Genomic DNA, 17,994 nt, shown 5'->3' with positions numbered 1-17,994 from the left:
GCTCTCCAAGACACTGGTACGACGGTGACGAATATTGAGCTATAATAAATAAAAGGATAGTATGTCTCCTCTTGGGACTTGGGACCGCCCGGAGGCATGATGATAGTGGCGCCGATCTTGACACGAACGGACCGGACCAAAATCCCATCCGGTAGTCACAGAAAACCATAAATGACAGGCTTAGACCTCTTGAGGTTATTGTGCCGATAAAGAAGAATTTCCCACCTATTCCAATAATTTGTTATGCTCACTTAGATTGACGTACCAACCAGTTACTTTGATTGGATACGCATAAGTAGCCTAGATTATCAGAATAAATATCTTTTATTACAAACCATATAGAAGAGCATCCAGTCCGTGTCTGATTCATCTTGAAGAAACTGCACTTGACTCAACCATATAGAAGAGCATCCAGTCCGTGTCTGACTCATCTTGCTCTGAACAAAACGCCGATCATAACAATTCATAGCATAGCATCATAGCATCTTACATTGAGAGAAGTTCTTAAATAAATTATCCAATTTCGATGACACCGTAGGCCGAATGCCAATTGTTACACTAAAGATTGGGGTTCGAATTTCTGCTGAATGTGGCAATAATAAGTGTAGTAACAATTGCTGAACAATAGCTTAAGCATTTGAGGTAAGGCTTATAGATTTTAATGTTTTCTTTAAGTTAAGTGAACGTGATAGTGATGTGAGCACTAGTGAGCGACAACGATTCAAGAACAACTAATTTTTTTTAATAATTTTGTTAATAACCTGTCTGTAATTCCACCCTCCAAGAAAAGTATTTATAACTCTTTACGATTTAACTGATTCACAAAGTATTCAAACATTCAAAATAATTATGATTTAACTCTTCAAGGCGACCTTCAACTCACGATCTACCTCGTCGAACTCCCCGTCGCTTATTAGAAATAATTGAAATCTTGAAAAGTGCGTTTAAGAGTTAAATCTTTATTTCAACTCTTTAACTCGGAATTAAATCCTTGAAAATAATTAAATTTCCCAGCTCTAAAACGCACCATTAAAGTCGCCCAAAATGCCAAACTTACATATTTCCTTGTGGCAAAATTAATGAAAGACAAGAATGTTGTCATTAAGTTAAGCGCTGTTGTGCTGGTTGTCAACTGATTTTTATTTACCCCGGCGGCCCCGGACGCAACCAGCTCTGAGGACTTTTCAACAGACTAAAACATCCGTAGCGGTTGATAAGCAAAAATATACACACTATAATTTTTATTTGGTATTTATAACACGAAAGTCATCAGCGTAAATCTCAAACAAGTTTTCACATAAAAAACTTACTACAAATTCTCGAACCTACTGTTCTACTAATAACTGATGAATAGCTTATTTCTCTTAATTTTGGTACACGGGTGTTCCACCAAAAGAGCTCCCCCTTACTCACAATAACCCATAACTCCCTGCAGGGTTAGCAGCGGGAATTGGTAAAGGAGCTACTCCGCCACTAATCGCCCCTGTAGACGGAACTGCGCTACCAAGTGTCCCTGTGCCGGCAACACCGCCAGTTAGTGAGGAGCCTCCAACAGGTAAGCCACCAGCAGATGGTATCATTCCATGGGCAGCCGAAGCATCCGGAATATACGGAACAGCGCCAAGTGTCCCTGTGCCGGCAACAGCTCCAGTTAGTGAGGAACCTCCAACAGGTAAGCCTCCAGCAGATGGTATCATTCCATGGGCAGCCGAAGCATCCGGAATATACGGAACAGCGCCAGCTACTGGTAGGACGTTCTCTGTAGGACTCACAGGGTTCAGATATTCACCAGCAAGTCCTCCTGGTATTGGAGATCCTCTTCCTGGTAATATTCCTCCACCACCAGTCGGTATCATTCCTTGGACATCGGGAGCTCCCGGGACAACATTGTTTGTGGCACTCAAATCGGGAACCACACCACCCGCTGGGTAACTTACGATATCCGAAACTGGTTCCGGTGCTGCGGCATACACTGCGTTTAGCGGTCCTTGTCGTCCAAAGTTAAACAAAGGATGAGGTGGTATTAAACCTGCAAGAGCCATCTCTGCCAGAAGTAATTGTAACCATTAGCGCACATTAACAGTCTTGATGGTCTAGTGAAAGCTACGTACTCCTGCACAATAACAGCAACTCCACTACGACCAGCGCACTGCCGAGCTGGGACACCGTTCGCTTCTGCTTCAGCCCGGTAGTTGTATCGTCAAGCATCTGCCTCACGATCGTTTTCCACGTTTTCGACACTTGATTCTCGATCACCTGCTTCGGTGTGGCGATAACCTTGTTCGCTTCATCTCGCTCCCGGTCCTCACTGATCAGATCGTTCGGTAGCAGCTCTACAGTTGCCGCCCGTTCCACAGTATATGCCGAGGTTCTTTCAATCGGAAGCACTACAACGAGCACCGCAGTGAGCAGTATAATCGCTCCAGACGAACGCACCATTGCTGAAACACAAAAGCATAAGATGCATTACACCGCAGCACTTAAAGCGGTACCAAACCCTTCTTACTAACTCACCGGACACAACGGACGTACGACGCATGTTGGACACATTCGGTCTGCCTACTGAAACGTGCCGCGGCGTGCGTGTGCATCTTAAGTAACTGTTATGAAAAGTAGCCTGGGTTTATCAGGTTGGGCGTGTGGCTACGGCTCTACAGACGGTAAACAATCTAGACGACGCGCTGCTTCGAAAGAGCGCTCAACTAACTGCATCCTCCAGTTCCGTATCGGACGTCTTTTTGCTTCGTTTCGCTTACCTCATAATGGAAAACGTGCAGAGTCAATCATTTTTACTACTTATCGTTGAACTGGCAGACCACAAAAATGACTACACACATGATACTGTTGTGAATCCACAGAATGAAGTCGCTTTGCATATTCGCGAAAAAAAAGCAACAACGCAATTAAGTTCGGTTGGATACGAATGTGTGTTGTTAAGCTGTTTTTACTTGCTAACAAGAACAAACAACATGTTTAGCTGTAGTAATTTGTTGGTGGTAAAGCATCAAATAACAGCGTGATGTTTTTTGTGATGAAGTCCTCAGCAGTTGCATCAGCTGCTACTATCAATCATAGCGTTCATCGCACTACACTGCTTGTTCATCATAAACGCATACTTATTTCTTATCCAATCTTATCAGTGTCGTACACTCGATTTAATCCGGGTGTCATTTTTTTTCGGTTCTCGCTCCATTCATCCCACCCTACCCATCCTACGTAGCGTCTCGCGATACATTCGAAGCGTACGTTCTGCTGCCATCCTTTGGCCGGGTGCTGCATGGTGACTTCCAATCCGATGCCCATCCCATCACGGTTACGGTCGATCGCAAACCGACACGCGTCCAAGGTATTCCCAGAATTTCACCCCCAAACCACTACGCCACCCCGTATCCCGTTGGTGCCAACTTATTGCCACTTCACTCCTGCACCCTTGGGTCGTTCCGCAGCTCGAGAGAGTAATAACTTGTCGGTAGGAGAAAGAACCGTACGGCAAAAGATGCAAGCAGCAAAGCAAACTGCCCCCCCCTCGTCATCCTTTTTATCCCGAAAGCCATCCCCGGCCGGGTGGAACGAACGAATTGTTTGCTTCATTCGCCCTACCGGCACGAGCCTATCGACGGTTTCGATGTTTACCCGTGAGGCGAGTTGCCGACTCGCGTCGGATGTTGACAACATTGCTCGAATCTTTTACCATCGGTCCTGGCGGAAGTTAATAAAGTCGTTCAAACAGTCACTTAACAGTAACTCGAGCACTAAGGAATGTAATGAGCACCAACGAGGGAGTTCTGGGCTGTTCTGCCAAGGCGTCTACGCTAGGGGCCAGTTTGTTTGACCTGAAACTTTTTGGCCATAATATTTGGGGTATTGTAGTGATACTTCACACTAGATCATCGTTTTTCGGCAGACAGTTTGTAACTATTCAACGCAACAACTTTATTTTTTACCTTCATGTGTCTTGTTTGTCATGGAGACCACATGCGCCATCTGTGGTATGCGTAAAAATGCTCTCGCAAAAGTGCATACCTCGTGCTTGTTGAACCGTGTCGTTCCCATAGTAACGCTTTGCGTTGATGAGTTACAGCACGTGGAAAAGGTATTTTATTATCTCCTTGACTGTAGATAGACGGTAGCGTAGCGGTTGCTTTTCGATAAAGGAAAGAAAGGAAGGGAAACCTTGGTTGAAGTCAACCTGCATTTAATTTGAGAATGATTCTCCGTTTAATATTTGTGTAGCTGGAGTTTGTCCAAAGTGGAATTTTTGTTAACATCATGAGATTTCAGTATCAAATTTATTTGAAAACGGGAACAGAAGAGGTCCTTAGGTAGCGGTAACCACTCGAGCGCAAAACGCGGTGTATTCTGACAAAATTTACGCGATTTCGAGATACGCGTATCCCAAAATTTTGCCAATTCGTGTATTTTTGTATGCATAATTGAAGTTTGTATTTGTCAAATTTTAAATTTTCCTAAAAGTACGTAAAATGTTGATAATTAAAACATTAACTTTGGTAAAAAAAATCCTCTAATTGTCGAAACAAACGTAAAAAAATCGATTATTAATGTGCTTCGTAACGTGAAAAGAAGAAATCGATCACTGAATACTAACTATTAACGACTTTACAAGTGAACCCTCGGCAAACTCGGGAAAAGACTGTAGCAGTTTTTGTAAATTTTGCAACTGAGTTTCATTTATAGCACAAAATCTAAGCAAAAAGTTGAAAATTTTCTTTTTCATACAAAATGTCTGTTTTTATTTCATTTTAATGTATTCTTTCAAAAAGTCGAATGATTTTCTGAATACGTTAAGCGCAGAGAAAAGCCAACAATAACTAACTTAACTATTACTATTTTACTAACCGTAGACTATTTTAGTATTTCACCATGCACCAGACATTGTACTATTTTAGTATCCGTATACTATTTTGATACCATGATACTATATCAGTATCCGTATACTATTTTAGCATTTCCCCGTATACAGGGTTTGCACTATTTTAGTTTCCATATACTGTTTTATTTATCCATAAACTATTTTCCATGTATGCTAGGTTTTTACTATTTTAGTAACCGAATACTATTTTAGTAGGGGCGGCCCGATGGCATGGTGGTAGTGGCGCCGGTCTTCACACGAACGGAACGGACCAAATCCCATCCGGGCCAATCCCCCGTAGCAAGGACTGAATATCCGGCGACCTGGTAAAATAAGTCGATACGGCCAGGCCGTTCTAACGAAAAAAAAACTAATACTATTTTAGTAACCGTATACCATTTCAATAGCATTATACTAAAATGATACAAACCTAATATACGAGTTATTATCAAAATAGTATACGGTTACTAAAATAGTACACGGATGCTAAAATAGTACAAACCAAGTATATAGTTAAAGGCTGAAATAGTATACGAACATTATAATAGTAACCGTATACTAAACTAGTACATACCTAGTATACGAGGAATAATAGGATAGTATACGGCTACAAAAATAGTGCAAACCTAGTACACAGGGGAATACTCAATTCCATGTAGTACATGGAGTGTACATGCGTACGTATTTTCTTATATACCGTATACTAACTTAGCAAGCACGCGGGAACTGTATACTTACTGTCATATGGGAAAGGCGCACTACTTACTACTTACGCAACTTACTTATTACTAATAAAAAATAAATAAAGTAACAGAAGATATTCATAGTAAAAGCAGTTAGAAAGTTGGTACTTCAAAGTTATAAGTTGACTTCCTTCTCCGCACAAATGTATTCAGCAAACAAGGCTACTATTTCATAGAATTCGTCAAATAAACTAAAAACAAATGTTTTATACGACAAAGGAAGCTATTTTAGATCAATTCTACTCCTTTCAGGTTAGATTTTGTACTATAATCTAACTCAGCTGTCAAATTACGCTTGTGCGATTACCTCCTCAGTGTGCGTAGAGGCGTGCGTATTTTTACGCTCGAGCGATTATCGCTGCCTTACCAAACAGAAACTCAGTACTCAGTTAGAAACAGTTCTTAAATGTATAATTCATTAATAAATATTCAAGAAACTTATACACCTTTTTTACTATGGCTTCACAAGCTAAAAACAGCGAAGCTCTCCTACAAGCAATGCCATCTTATTCTAATGAGTTCTAATTTCCTTTTCTGTGAATCTGGTATTTGCATGCCTTATGTAACAACCGTCAATGGTATGCGATAAGGAATTTTACATCCCTCGTTCATCAGCTTCATGATGCTAAGATTCACATTCGTACCGCCCAGCTGCATCACAGCCTTGAATCTCTATGAAACGTGTACCCAATATTTGCAATTCCCCGCTGCCTTTCGGAATCACTTTTTAATGACACGCGAACTAATTTACAGCGGGAAAACAGCGCACCCGTCCACCCACACGGCAGGTTGTGAAAAGCTACACCCGGCGCTTCCACAACCACAGTCCCACGGCCTCGTCCTGGACAGCCGTCCGTACAGCCGCCTAAACTCCGCCTACTCCGGTGCGATTCTATGTACACGCAGCGCGGCGTAATGTTACGTTCGCATCATTTGCCCCAGAAATGGCCCCCGGTTGATATGGATACATTCTGGGTTGCCATTTTCGGTTGGCAACGGAGCTTTCGGGCCCCAAACGCGCAGTGGAAAAATGGTACGGCTGCGAGCAAAAAGAGCACGGCAAAGCTGAGCGTTTGCGTACGACAGAACCTTCTATTTTTTGTTGGGCAAGATTACGCCATACTGCGTGTGTTTCTTGGGGAAAAGGCGAGCACCAGTTCCGGTAATGGAACAACATTGGGGAGGAATAAAAAAAAGCAGCACTGCATAATTCTATGCGCTGTGTATCGATTTTTCGCTGTGCCTTTGCTGTTTGGCAATGTATACCGGGCCACTGCCCACGTTCGGTCGAAGATATCTGCAATTTCTTTTGCAACGCCTTGGAATCGGGTCTAGTGAACCCTTTTTGATTTGCATTAATATTTTGCATATTGCTTGTTTTGTGAGAAATAATCCTATTCTTATGATATATTAATAGGCACAGAAATACTAATCTATCTATCTTTGAAACAGTAGTATAAATTGTTTTCTGACTATATTTAATAAAGAAGCAAATAAATAGTTTCTTTTATTATTCTCACGTACACCATTCCAATGCAAAAGCCTGTTTTAATGAAGAACAAATAAATCAAATCGCTACGTGTCCACAGGAAGGACAGTGTTGTCCTATTTTGCCTATGATTTAATTCTATTCTGCTCAATTTAATTCCATTCATTATAATAGCACTAAATTATTATTTAGACTTTTGTTTTTTTAGATAAATTCTATTAAGTAGGACGAGTGCACCCGGGAAAAGGGCCTTTTTCACTGTGCGGAGAAGAAAATGTGTGGAAACTAATGTGAATTTTACCACAGATTAGGTTACATATAGCTGTAAGCAATCTGGTCGGGTTGTTTTTTTTTGTGCATAAAACAAATTATTTAAGTATGTTAGTTAAGTAGCAATAATTCTACACGAAATAAGAATTAAATTAGTGAAAAGTAAAACAATGGTTTAAGTTGATATAAAATGAATAGTAAAAATAAAGAATAAAAACAGTTGAATGGGTTTAATCCTATAATGTAGTCCTTTTTTATTTAATTGTAAGCTAACTGAACTCTAATTAGATTATTGTCTAATTATATAATGTTGCAGTGAATATGGTGTTGCAATTTATATTATTTTATTTATACACAAAAATGAAAAACTCATTCAACATAACGAAAAGCATAGAGCTTAAAGGACTATCCTAATATCCGTTCTCTAACCCTGCTTTTCATGCTATGCATGCTTTTATATCACGAAAAGCTTTATTTTATAGCAGCGTTATAATTTATCTTTCAGCGTTCCGTTACTGTGTCTAGGCTAAACGCGGTTATGATTAGCGTTACGAAAACGTTACATCTTTTAAATTTGGTTTTTTTTTCTCTTTTTTTTTTTCTTATCCAACAGTATCGAATGTACATATTTTTTTTTTAATTAATGCACAATTTTAAATTTATAACAATTATTAATTAGTCGGAAAACACGCCTGTAAAATTGCCTTGCCTTTGCCTTTGCCTTTAATCAAATAACATCACATTTTGCAGCAATCAGAGCTACCGTTGATTTATTTTTTAGGCAAACCATAGAACATTTTTGTGGAATTTCTTTAACATTTTTGCACAAGAAGTTCCAATTTTTCGCCTGTTTTGTTTACAAAATTAATCTAAAGTGTATTACGGATAAGTCCTGTGCTATGAGTGCAAACAGTGTCAACTTGCACCGTTTGCGTCTCAAACTATTCGGCCCCACGTTGGACGATTCCATATTGTATGGAATTGATCGCATAATTAACTGCTTCGCACACGGACAGAAAGGCAGCGAAGGGCCTCTGAAAACCGAAAGCTTCTATCGGTCCTGTGAAGCTTTGCCAGTGTGCGACGGAACAGCTCCGAATCCTCAGCTCTTAGCACCGAAGCTTTCCACCGACGAGATGGGTACGTAACGGTGTTTATCGCGGCCAACGAGCGTGTTGTTATTTAAGCACTTTTCCATCCGTTTTTTTTTTCCTCCCAGATATTATCATTGACGCAATTGTTCAGTCTCGCCGCAATAGTCCAAAGCCCGGTAGGGAAGTGACAACACCCGCCAGCAGTCACAATGTAGATCCGCAGCTACGCCAAACCCGGTGGGCCATGGCAAGAATCAACGAGTTTGACGATGGTGGGAAAACGTACGAAATTATAAAGCCACTAGAAGGGGGACTGCTACCGCCGGTGTCGCAGGACACGGAAATTGTGTTCGCCATACTGCAGAACGGGAACACACTCTCGTACCGGAGCCAGCTTCAGCTAGATCCATCGGCGGAATACCGCCGATGCTGATTGTGCGTATTTTATAGTTTGTAACTTTTTCTTCTCCCTCACACACACACACACACACACACACACGCGCAAAGCGGCAAGCAATCAGAGTGGAAATTGTGTATAGAACATTCTTTCTTTTTTAGCGTTACTCGTCGCTCTATTGTAGCTCAATTTAAGTTTTTCTTGCTTGTGTCGTTGGCGAAACCGAACGAAAGCAACAAGAACCAGCTCGCCGTTCGTCTACGATCAGTTGTCTCACGGCAAATGGGATGAAAATGATAACAACATTCAAAACCCAGTCGTGCGCAATAGACAACCAGACGGCGAAATGGTCTTCGTGTTGCAACCTAATCGCAACTGGCGCAACTATTTACTGCCAGGAGGAGTTTGTCCCCAAACCGACGGGAACGTTTCGTTGAAGGACTGTAGAGAAATCCAAAATTTAATCTTTGAAAGTGATAACCGACCGAGAGCGCCCAAGTTTGTCGTCTGTCGATTGTTGCCCGGTACGTTGTGCAGCATCAGTTTTATGGTTCATTACGCAAGCTGGTGCATTTCGGATACATTCTCCAACCGTTTTTGGAACGTGAAGATGTCGTGTGTGATATTTACTTCCGAAGGAATGCAGTCAACTGCGGTAATGTCAGTCATCCTTGTGGATGGACATATTGACGGTGCAGGAAGGAAACGCTTTCGAAACCACAGACTCAATTCAATCTATTCCACTCGACAGATGGTCTCCATTAGAAGAATTCGCAATCATTATCGTTGACCGTTTAACATGTCTCAACCCAACTCAGTTTGAAATTATATTTTATAAAAGCTTCATATTGCACATCTTCGGTGAAATAGCAAAGCGACATATTTAATATATCACACCTCATGTCCACCAAATCCCATGACTTGCCATTCAGTTATCACCGCCCGGCTCAGGTTTGGAAGCCGATATTATTCATCACTCGTTACATATGGTGGCAAGAAATCAATTTCGAGATATATTTGCTCATCGACTGATGCTCGGCTCAGACAGATTTGTCTTTCACCCCCCCCCCCCCCCCCCCCCCCCCCATTCACCCTGCATCAACTGCTCAAATCTCAGTAAACTTGAGCTTGTGCCCTTTCTTGGGGTCAAACCAAGCGTACAACAATCTGCAACCAAACAACTGCATCCCGACAACTTGCTCCAATTGTTTGGTAAACACACCCGTCCAGGCTGCGTCCTCGGTCCACTCGACTGGTCAAACCGAAACCGAAAGCACTACATCAAGCGCACAGACAGATGGACAGATGTTTTATTAACCCTTGCCCAATTCTTTTGTCCGGTCCCTTTCCTGAATCCATCGGCTTCCCACCGACAAAACCGGGCCGGTTTTCGCAATTTAGGCGCCATTCTTCACCCCCCCAAAAACAAAACAAAAAGCACAACAACATGAAAAACCAGTCGAATCGAAGGAAGATAGCGTGCGTGTGTAGCGAACGCACCACCCTTGCCGGGGGAATCCTGCGACGCTACACGGAACGCGTTGTCTGCCGTACGGCACACCGCAAGCAAGGGCCTTTTTTTTCTCTCGGATGCGATTCGATTCCCCGGGACCTGGTTATTATTATTTAATAAGCAGCTATTGTACCACGTCCACCAACAAGCACACCCGCGGTTTCGTTCCCCGTTAGCCCTTCGCGGTCCCGCACAACGCTCGCGCATTGTAATATTTGGTAGCAGCGGTAGCTCGGAAACGAAGGAAATGACCGAAAAATCGCTTCTCCCGGTGCAGCCCGGAACACATACACATGGTTGCAGTTTTGCAAGGAGGGGCACAAATTGGTACAATCAACAGTCCGATTGATTTATTACGCGAAATGCTTATAATTCGTGGATACATTTTCCTTCGATTGACACCAGTCCTGGTGGATCACCAGTGAACAAATTAGTGTGTAAATCGCACTTGCTAGTTTCTCGGTGGAAACGATTTTTGTTGGGTGCAAAAGAAAGTTTCCAATGTTTTACAAAAAAAAACGTTAGGCCTTCTTCTTCTTTTTCAGATCTCAGGTGTTAAAGTAATTGATTTGAAATGTGTTATTAAAACTGTTTCATTTAATTAGACTATTTATATTGCTATTTTTTAAGTTATATATTCATTTAAACTATGATAGCTGTATTTATTCAATTCAATATTATTTCTTTATTAGTTTCCGATGAGAATCATCTTAAAATTTTCGACGAAAAAAGCTTAATTTGCCAAGAGCGTTACTTATATTGTTTAATATGAAGAAACACGCATCTAAGACTTTTAAATGTGACATTTTGAACTTTGAAGACAAAAAGCGATCCTAGAATCTTAAAATATTTGAAGACGAGAAATTCTCGTCTTAGCTGAATGAGGATCTGTATTTACTGACTTTGAGAGTCTTTTGTGAATGACTATCCGTGCCAGACATGAAGAAGTCAAAAAAAGCTTGATGATTCTTTGGACGTGACACAGCCTGTCATTTACCTTCAGTTAGAAGCAAGTTGACAAAAAAGCAAAATTTGATTGACATTTGATACCAAAAGCAAATGGAAGTCCTCGAGCACATTTGCACCTCCGGTTAAAAACTATTTGAGGACTATTCGATTAAATTCGATTAAATTCGATGAGAAAGTTTGAATAATGGAATTGAGTGACTCGCCCGCGATTATTCCAGTCTACATAGAAAGGTCTTACCAGAATACACTTTTTTACAACTACTAACCACTAATTGTGAGGTAATTCGTTTGAATTTGTCCCAATTTGTCAGACTGTTGGAAAATCTATGTAGATTCTGGTGGTCCATCCTCTGAATACGACACTGTTTAATCATTTTTGCACTATACAACCTCAACTATCGGGGAGAAAAACGCTGAAAACTTTTATACATACCCAACCGATTAGCTAAAAATAAAAACAGAAACATTGGTGCTTTCTTTTAGTAGTGGTTTATTTTTAATATATTTGTTTTGTTTGTTGGTTTGTTTGTTTGTTTTTTTCGTTCTGCGTCACCTTAACCATCCACTCACAGCTTCCAATTAACGTACAGTAAACGTTAACACACGTGTCCTTTCGACAGACCGTAGATCGCTAGTAAAATGCTTAACCAATCCTATCCAAAAAAAAAGCTTTCCCTTTTAACGGGGGGTGGTGTTTCGATCAAAGTTTTGGTGCCTGTTCGTGGCTAGATAGAAGAAGCCTGTTCTGTTTTTTTTAAAAAAAAGGGAGAAATTCGCCTTATCATCACGGTTTGATCCCATCCCCCCTCAGACCCACAATTCGACGCACGCGCGATCGTTCAAATTGCTTCACACCTAACCTAAACCAGCGCAGCCATTCCTCCAAAAGCACGGCCATCGCATCCCAGCTGCTATCCGAACGAGTAATACAACGGACGCGCAAGTGTGCGTCAACAGCCGCTTAAGCGCTAATTGCGGCCCCTTTAACAACTGGTCCAATTAACGCATTTTTTTTTCTCCATCTTGTGGGTGAAATTAAATTACAAACAACAATGGGGCGATAACTAATTAATATTACAATTGTAGGAACCATCTGATTTGAAGATTGGGTGTGTGTGTGTGTTTCTGGATTTTCGTTTCTTTGTTTTTTTCTTTTTTACATGTTCATTTGTCAGGTCTTCTTTTCTTTTATATCGAATTTTCCATTCGAGTGCGCTATCATATTTATATGAGAGAAATTATTACACGTTTGCAATTCAAATAAGCGACATTTTTCTCAAATAACCTATTCGTTCCCGTCAGTTTGCATAAAACCAAAAGCTTTTTTCAAGCATTTCAATCGTCACGTTTATCAGTTATGGTTTTCCTAATTTATTCAAAATGCCACTCTGGAAGCTTGTCCCGTACCGCGTTTCCCTACGTTCATTGCAAAAGCACCAACTAACTCTTTCGTAGCTGCCTGCTACAGCATTCGACATGTGAAATGAAACAAGCCACAATGGCCACAATTGGCTTTTTTTGTGTTCTTTGCCTGTTTTGCTCTCTAATATAGCTTCAATACTGCTGTTGGATTGGGCGGGTGATCATCACTATCAGCTAGTTAATAATGGGGGGGTTGATTTTTTTCTTCCTATCCATAAATACCTGGCCTACTGATAACACAAAAAATACACACACACACTCACACGGACAGACACACGCAACACTTGTTCCACAATGGCATGGCGCTCACGGGCAGGATCTAATTTCGCTGCTTTAAACCTCTCCAGATGGTACTTTTCCCGCTCCCTTTCGCTCGTTTTCGTTCGTTCGAATTCGAATCTCGCTCTCTGCTGGTGGTTTTCGCCTCGAACTTTGCTGCTACTTGCAAACAGTTAAATAACTTGCTGCTTTGCCATTTTGTTTTTGTTTTTTGTTTTTCCTACATGTTTTATGCTTTGTTTTCTGCCACTTCCAATTGTCCTCCATCCATTTGCATCGTCTGTTCTGTTCTATACAATAAATATTCCCTTTTTTGTTTTGCACTACAACTAGAAAAGGTGGTTACGATTTCATTACTTCATTGTTTTTTATTATTATCATTGTGTTTTTGTGGGTTGTTTTGTTTGTTTGTTTGTTTGTTTATTTTTCGGTGTGTGCTTTAACTTTTTCGCTTGCGCATTCCTTCCGCTGACTTGCGTCCCTCTTGTTTTTCGCGCCCTGCTGTCCCGTGCATCCTTTGGGGTTATCCTTCCAGTGCATCCGCTCCGTTCGCGCATCGTTTGGATGATTAATCCACATAAATTACACGCAACGGGTCACCTCTGCCTGCTTCGCGCACATTAGCATCATAAACGGATGCCACTGTCCAACGAACCCATCGCCATTCGTGAAAGGAAAAGCTCAATCTCTCTCCCCCTCCTCCCCCCCCCCCCCCCCCCCCTCTCCCGCCATGGAAAGAAATGTATGATCAAGCTGCGATCCCCGTCGCGTACGATAATTGATCGACCGATTCGGCTCAATCAGGCAATCGGCCAAACACCGAAAAGCCGCCCGGGCCCCGGTGCTCGGTATCCGATTGCGTACGCCAATCCACGAAACTCCAAAGGCGCTGATTCATCGCTGGAGTCTCGCAGTCCGATGCAGGTGATTCCATGCGCAGCGATCGACACAACGGCAACAAAAAAACAGCCAACATTTTCGACACAAATTTAGCACACCTGAAAGGTGTGTGCTGTGACTTATGCAGACGATTGGTGACAGAATTTTGCCCCATTCGTAGCTCCGTTAGTTCCCCACCGGGTAGTTTGATGTCTACAGATATCCCTCCTGACCCCCCGAACCAGCTTTCGCGTGGAGGCTCGTGCTATGACTCACGCCCAGCTTCACAATATTGCGTCGTTTTGCGTATCGTTTCGCGGCACAGGAAATCCGATCCGCCGATCGTATGGGAATATCACCAGCAACAGCAGCCAGAGTTCGGCATTGGACAGGTGGTGGGGTGGGAAACGGTGCCCATAATTAACACCGCCATTGAGATGGCTGTTAGCTCTATCCGATTTCTTCGATACGGCCGGACCAACACCGCCGTCCACGGTATCGGGCCGTATCGGCTTGTGTTTCGCGTGACCTGTCCTCTGCTGGTGACATTCTCCTCCTGACTGTCACCTGCCGGTTCCGTTCCCCACCCAATCCCACCACCTGCCTTCCGTCCATTCGCATCCAATCATAACTAATTTATTCGCCACCCCCCCGGGGAAGACGATGGGGTGGCGGGAGGAGGCACCCAGGGGGCGGGGAACCCTGGAGTTCGGACGATTATCTCATCGGCGATCGACGGCGAGCGTCAGGGCTTCCAAGATCTCGCCTCCTCCAGGGTGGCTGCCCCGGCTACCGTCAGGCAGGGGTTGGTTTCAACTCGCTCATCTCTCTCCACGCCATGCCACCGAAGCATGACATCAGAGATCGGCACCAGCAAGTTCATGGACATGGTAAGTTGCCGCGTATGCACAGCTGAATTTGGAGCGCTGTTAGCGTCACAAAGCGATCACTCATCCGTACCGCAGCGCTAGTACCGGCGGGGTGTGCAGCCAATACGAATGACTCCAATCAATCGCCGGGCCACTACCGAGTGTCGCAGTCACGTGCGCAATACTGCAGCAAAGATGCATGTGCACGGCCAAACCATGCGATGATGAGTCAACCGTGCGGCATGGGTGTCCATGTCGGACAGATCGGAACATTAACTCATTACTATTAACCCAGCGCTGGAATGTGTCCCGCGTAATTGTGCTCATTACTGCGTGATACAAACTTTACAAAACTTCCCATAATGTACCGTGACAGAGTGCTTACTGCGTCCACTCAGACTTGAAGTTGAGCGGCAGAACACCCGCGCCCACAATACTTCTCCAGCACGTTCCGTCCAATCTTGAAGTTGACCGGCGGAACGCGCGCGTCCACAACATCCCAGAACGCTCGTCTGATGTAACAAACGTGCTACACATGAAACGATCATTATAACATTTCCCATTTATGACGGCCTATGACACCTCGCCAACATTCCAAACCTGGGACTTTCCCCCATCGCAATTCCCCATTCTGAACGCAGCCGCGGAAACGAATTTACATCGTTGATGCGCCCACATGTACACGAGGGGGTCCCGGATGCTCTCCCTCCCTCCCTCTCTCTGCTTTTGGCAAATTCGCGCATCCATTCATCATTCTAAGGCGAACAAAATTACCACCTTCCTACGGGTGACGTGCGGCCGTTTTCGAGACCGGTGCGGCATCTGCTGTGTGTCGCATCCTTCCCCCAAATGAGGACCGCGACACCTTCGCTTTATCGCTCGCCTCACCAGCCTGGACGTAAATGGAAGGTTGGCCATACACCGGGCCGCCCCGGTCGCGACTGGCTGAAGGATGTTCGTGCTTCGTGCTGGCCCCGTAAGCTACAACTCGTCTCCAAAAAACAAAAACAAACAACATAACCCTCACCTTTCACAACAAAGATGGACCAACTAAACTATGCTCGGGCCATGCAGGGTGGTTGGTGAAGTTTTCCCAACCATTCCCCAACAGCAGCCCGACCCACAACCGTGGATGGCGCAGGCCCCAAAATGCACGAATGCTACAAAATGTGTACGCTACATAATTACTGAGACAAGGGTGAAACAACAACGGGACAGAAGAGAGAAACATACTAGTAACAGCTACATAATACGAACAATAATACTATTCCAACGTAAACCTAACCATCCAGCACACATTCACACAGCCACGCACACGGACACATATACGCTCTTAAACACACACACACGCACGCACACACACGAATTGCTTCAATGCAACGGTTCGGCGATGCACTTGCACTGCTTGATGCGTTGGATGCGTTTCCGCCGCAGCTGCGGTACGAGCGACGGGCAGCGCAACGTCACCGTCACCCAGGTGAACTTCTTCGGCTTGCAGAAGGCGCACGAGCGGAACGCGGGCCCGGTCAGATCCTCGTCCTCGAAGTCCCCGTCCAGATCGCGCCGGCTGCTGGCCGCGTAGCTGGCGACGGTCGGTTTGCCACCGTGCCGCCTGCGCTTCGGCGACTTCGGGATGTAGAACGAGTTGCACTGGCCGTAGCAGAAGCGGTTCACGATCGTCCGGCTCAGGCAGCCCTCCTCGCGGATCCGCTGCACCAGCGGTTCCGTCTTGCACCAGTCCTTCTTCAGATACTCCTTGCGCGTTACCAGCAGTGCGTTCTTGCTCGACTTCAGCAGCTTGTCGCCCCGGTAGGCGTGCAGGTCGGCGAGCAGATCGCCCGAACCGCCGGCGCCACCGCCGGACCCGTTGTGCGACACCGGGGTGTGGGGCATGGCGTGCCGTGACCCGTGGCCGCCCTGGCGCCGACCGTGGAAGTCGAAATCGATCGCCACCTCGGGCGTCTGGTAGAGATCCGCCCCGTCCTCCGTGACGTCCTCGTCCAGGTCGTTTTGCACCAGGTAGCGTTTCTCGTTCTCGCGCGACGCATTCGCCCGCCGCTCGGCCAATATTTGCTCCACGTGCCGGGTGTTGATGATGTCCAGTATGGAGTCGGACAGCTGTATCCGGTGGCCGGACGAGTGGACTAGCAGTAGCGATAGCAGCGCCAGCAACTTCATCGGTAGATTCATCTGCAACGGAAGTAATGGGAAAGAGTGGTGTGCTTAATGAATGTGAAGAGTCATTCGAATCAGACGGAGACTCTCGAAAGATTCATTAATCCTCAGAGCAATGGCAGAACATGCCTCTTGGAGGCCAACATGACGGACAAGCTCAAAGGTTAGGAATCATTGAAACAGAGAATCAGACCCCACACTAATGGGAAACTTTGATCAAAAATTGATATTCGACTCATAAATTCGACTTCTAAGAAATTTTAATAAAAATGAAAATGATCGCTACCTTTTTTCTTCCTTCCCCTCCCCCCAAAACTCACCGATTCATCAAGAATCTTTCCCGGGGAATAGACCATTCCACATCATCATCTAATGAAATAAATTTTCAAAAGGAAGATAATCACAACCACGAACATCCACGAACCGATCCGGAGGCGTACCCGGCGTTGGCTGCCGGCACCTCCAAAACCTGGGCCCTTTTCGGGTCGAACGCGCACTCCGGAGGGTCGCCGCAGCCGCCGCACAGCCAAGCAGGCAGCAGGCCAACCCAAAACCGTCCTACACACAAAAACCAAAACGAGACATTGTTGTAGCCCGCACAGCACTTCCCACCTAATGCGAACCGTACGGGGGACCCGCGCCAGACACTTGAGACCGGCGCCACAAAACTTTTTCTTTTCCCCCGGCGTGCCTCACCGCTCGGTCTCGTCGTCCGGAGGCCATCCCTCCCCTCCGGGATGCATCTTCCCCCGTTGATCTGCAACAGCACCGAATTGAATAATGCTCTCCCCACACACATACAGAGAGATATGCGCGTAAGACGATCGGTGCATGCTGGTCGTATGCACCCGGTGTGCAGATTGGCTTAGGAAGCGACCACACTGCTTCCACGGGCGGACGGGATTTTTTCATGAATGAAGCCTGGAAAATACTCCAGCCCATGAATGAAATGACTGGTGGAGGAGGGGATTGTAGTGCGAGGGGGAAGTTGATGGTTCTCTATTACTACTTCTACTTGCTACTAC

At 44.5% G+C, this 17,994-nt stretch overlaps 3 protein-coding genes across 3 annotated transcripts; 1 reads left to right on the top strand and 2 right to left on the bottom strand.

Moving 5' to 3' along the window:
- Window positions 1-1,409: 1,409 nt before the first annotated feature.
- LOC128712323 (elastin-like) lies at window positions 1,410-2,539 on the bottom strand. The gene is made up of 3 exons (XM_053807219.1): window positions 2,515-2,539; window positions 2,112-2,441; window positions 1,410-2,044 (listed from the first exon to the last, which is right to left on the bottom strand). The coding sequence occupies exons 1-3, from the start codon at window positions 2,537-2,539 to the stop codon at window positions 1,410-1,412; spliced, it is 990 nt and encodes a 329-aa protein (XP_053663194.1).
- A 5,732-nt stretch (window positions 2,540-8,271) lies between these two features.
- Window positions 8,272-8,899, top strand: LOC128712322 (uncharacterized). The gene is made up of 2 exons (XM_053807218.1): window positions 8,272-8,512; window positions 8,592-8,899. Exons 1-2 carry the CDS (start codon window positions 8,272-8,274, stop codon window positions 8,897-8,899), a joined length of 549 nt encoding a protein of 182 aa, XP_053663193.1.
- A 7,266-nt stretch (window positions 8,900-16,165) lies between these two features.
- Window positions 16,166-16,984, bottom strand: LOC128715120 (gremlin-1-like). The gene has a single exon (XM_053810001.1). It carries the CDS (start codon window positions 16,982-16,984, stop codon window positions 16,166-16,168), a length of 819 nt encoding a protein of 272 aa, XP_053665976.1.
- Between the last annotated feature and the right edge of the window lie 1,010 nt (window positions 16,985-17,994).

Source organism: Anopheles marshallii, chromosome 3 (genome assembly GCF_943734725.1).
Source record: "Anopheles marshallii chromosome 3, idAnoMarsDA_429_01, whole genome shotgun sequence".
In the NCBI taxonomy this organism is placed as follows: Eukaryota; Metazoa; Arthropoda; class Insecta; order Diptera; family Culicidae; genus Anopheles; species Anopheles marshallii.
Note: the sequence above shows the minus strand (reverse complement) of the source record. Positions and strands in the feature narration are given on the sequence as shown.

Coding starts and splice junctions, on each gene's coding strand:
- LOC128712323 (XM_053807219.1), bottom strand. CDS start 2,539: ATGCGTCGTACGTCCGTTGTGTCCG. Junction 2,442..2,514: donor TCGTACGTCCGTTGTGTCCG/GTGAGTTAGTAA, acceptor TTTGTGTTTCAG/CAATGGTGCGTTCGTCTGGA. Junction 2,045..2,111: donor GTTGCTGTTATTGTGCAGGA/GTACGTAGCTTT, acceptor TACTTCTGGCAG/AGATGGCTCTTGCAGGTTTA.
- LOC128712322 (XM_053807218.1), top strand. CDS start 8,272: ATGAGTGCAAACAGTGTCAACTTGCACCGTTTGCGTCTCAAACTATTC. Junction 8,513..8,591: donor GCTTTCCACCGACGAGATGG/GTACGTAACGGT, acceptor TTTTCCTCCCAG/ATATTATCATTGACGCAATT.
- LOC128715120 (XM_053810001.1), bottom strand. CDS start 16,984: ATGAATCTACCGATGAAGTTGCTGGCGCTGCTATCGCTACTGCTAGTC.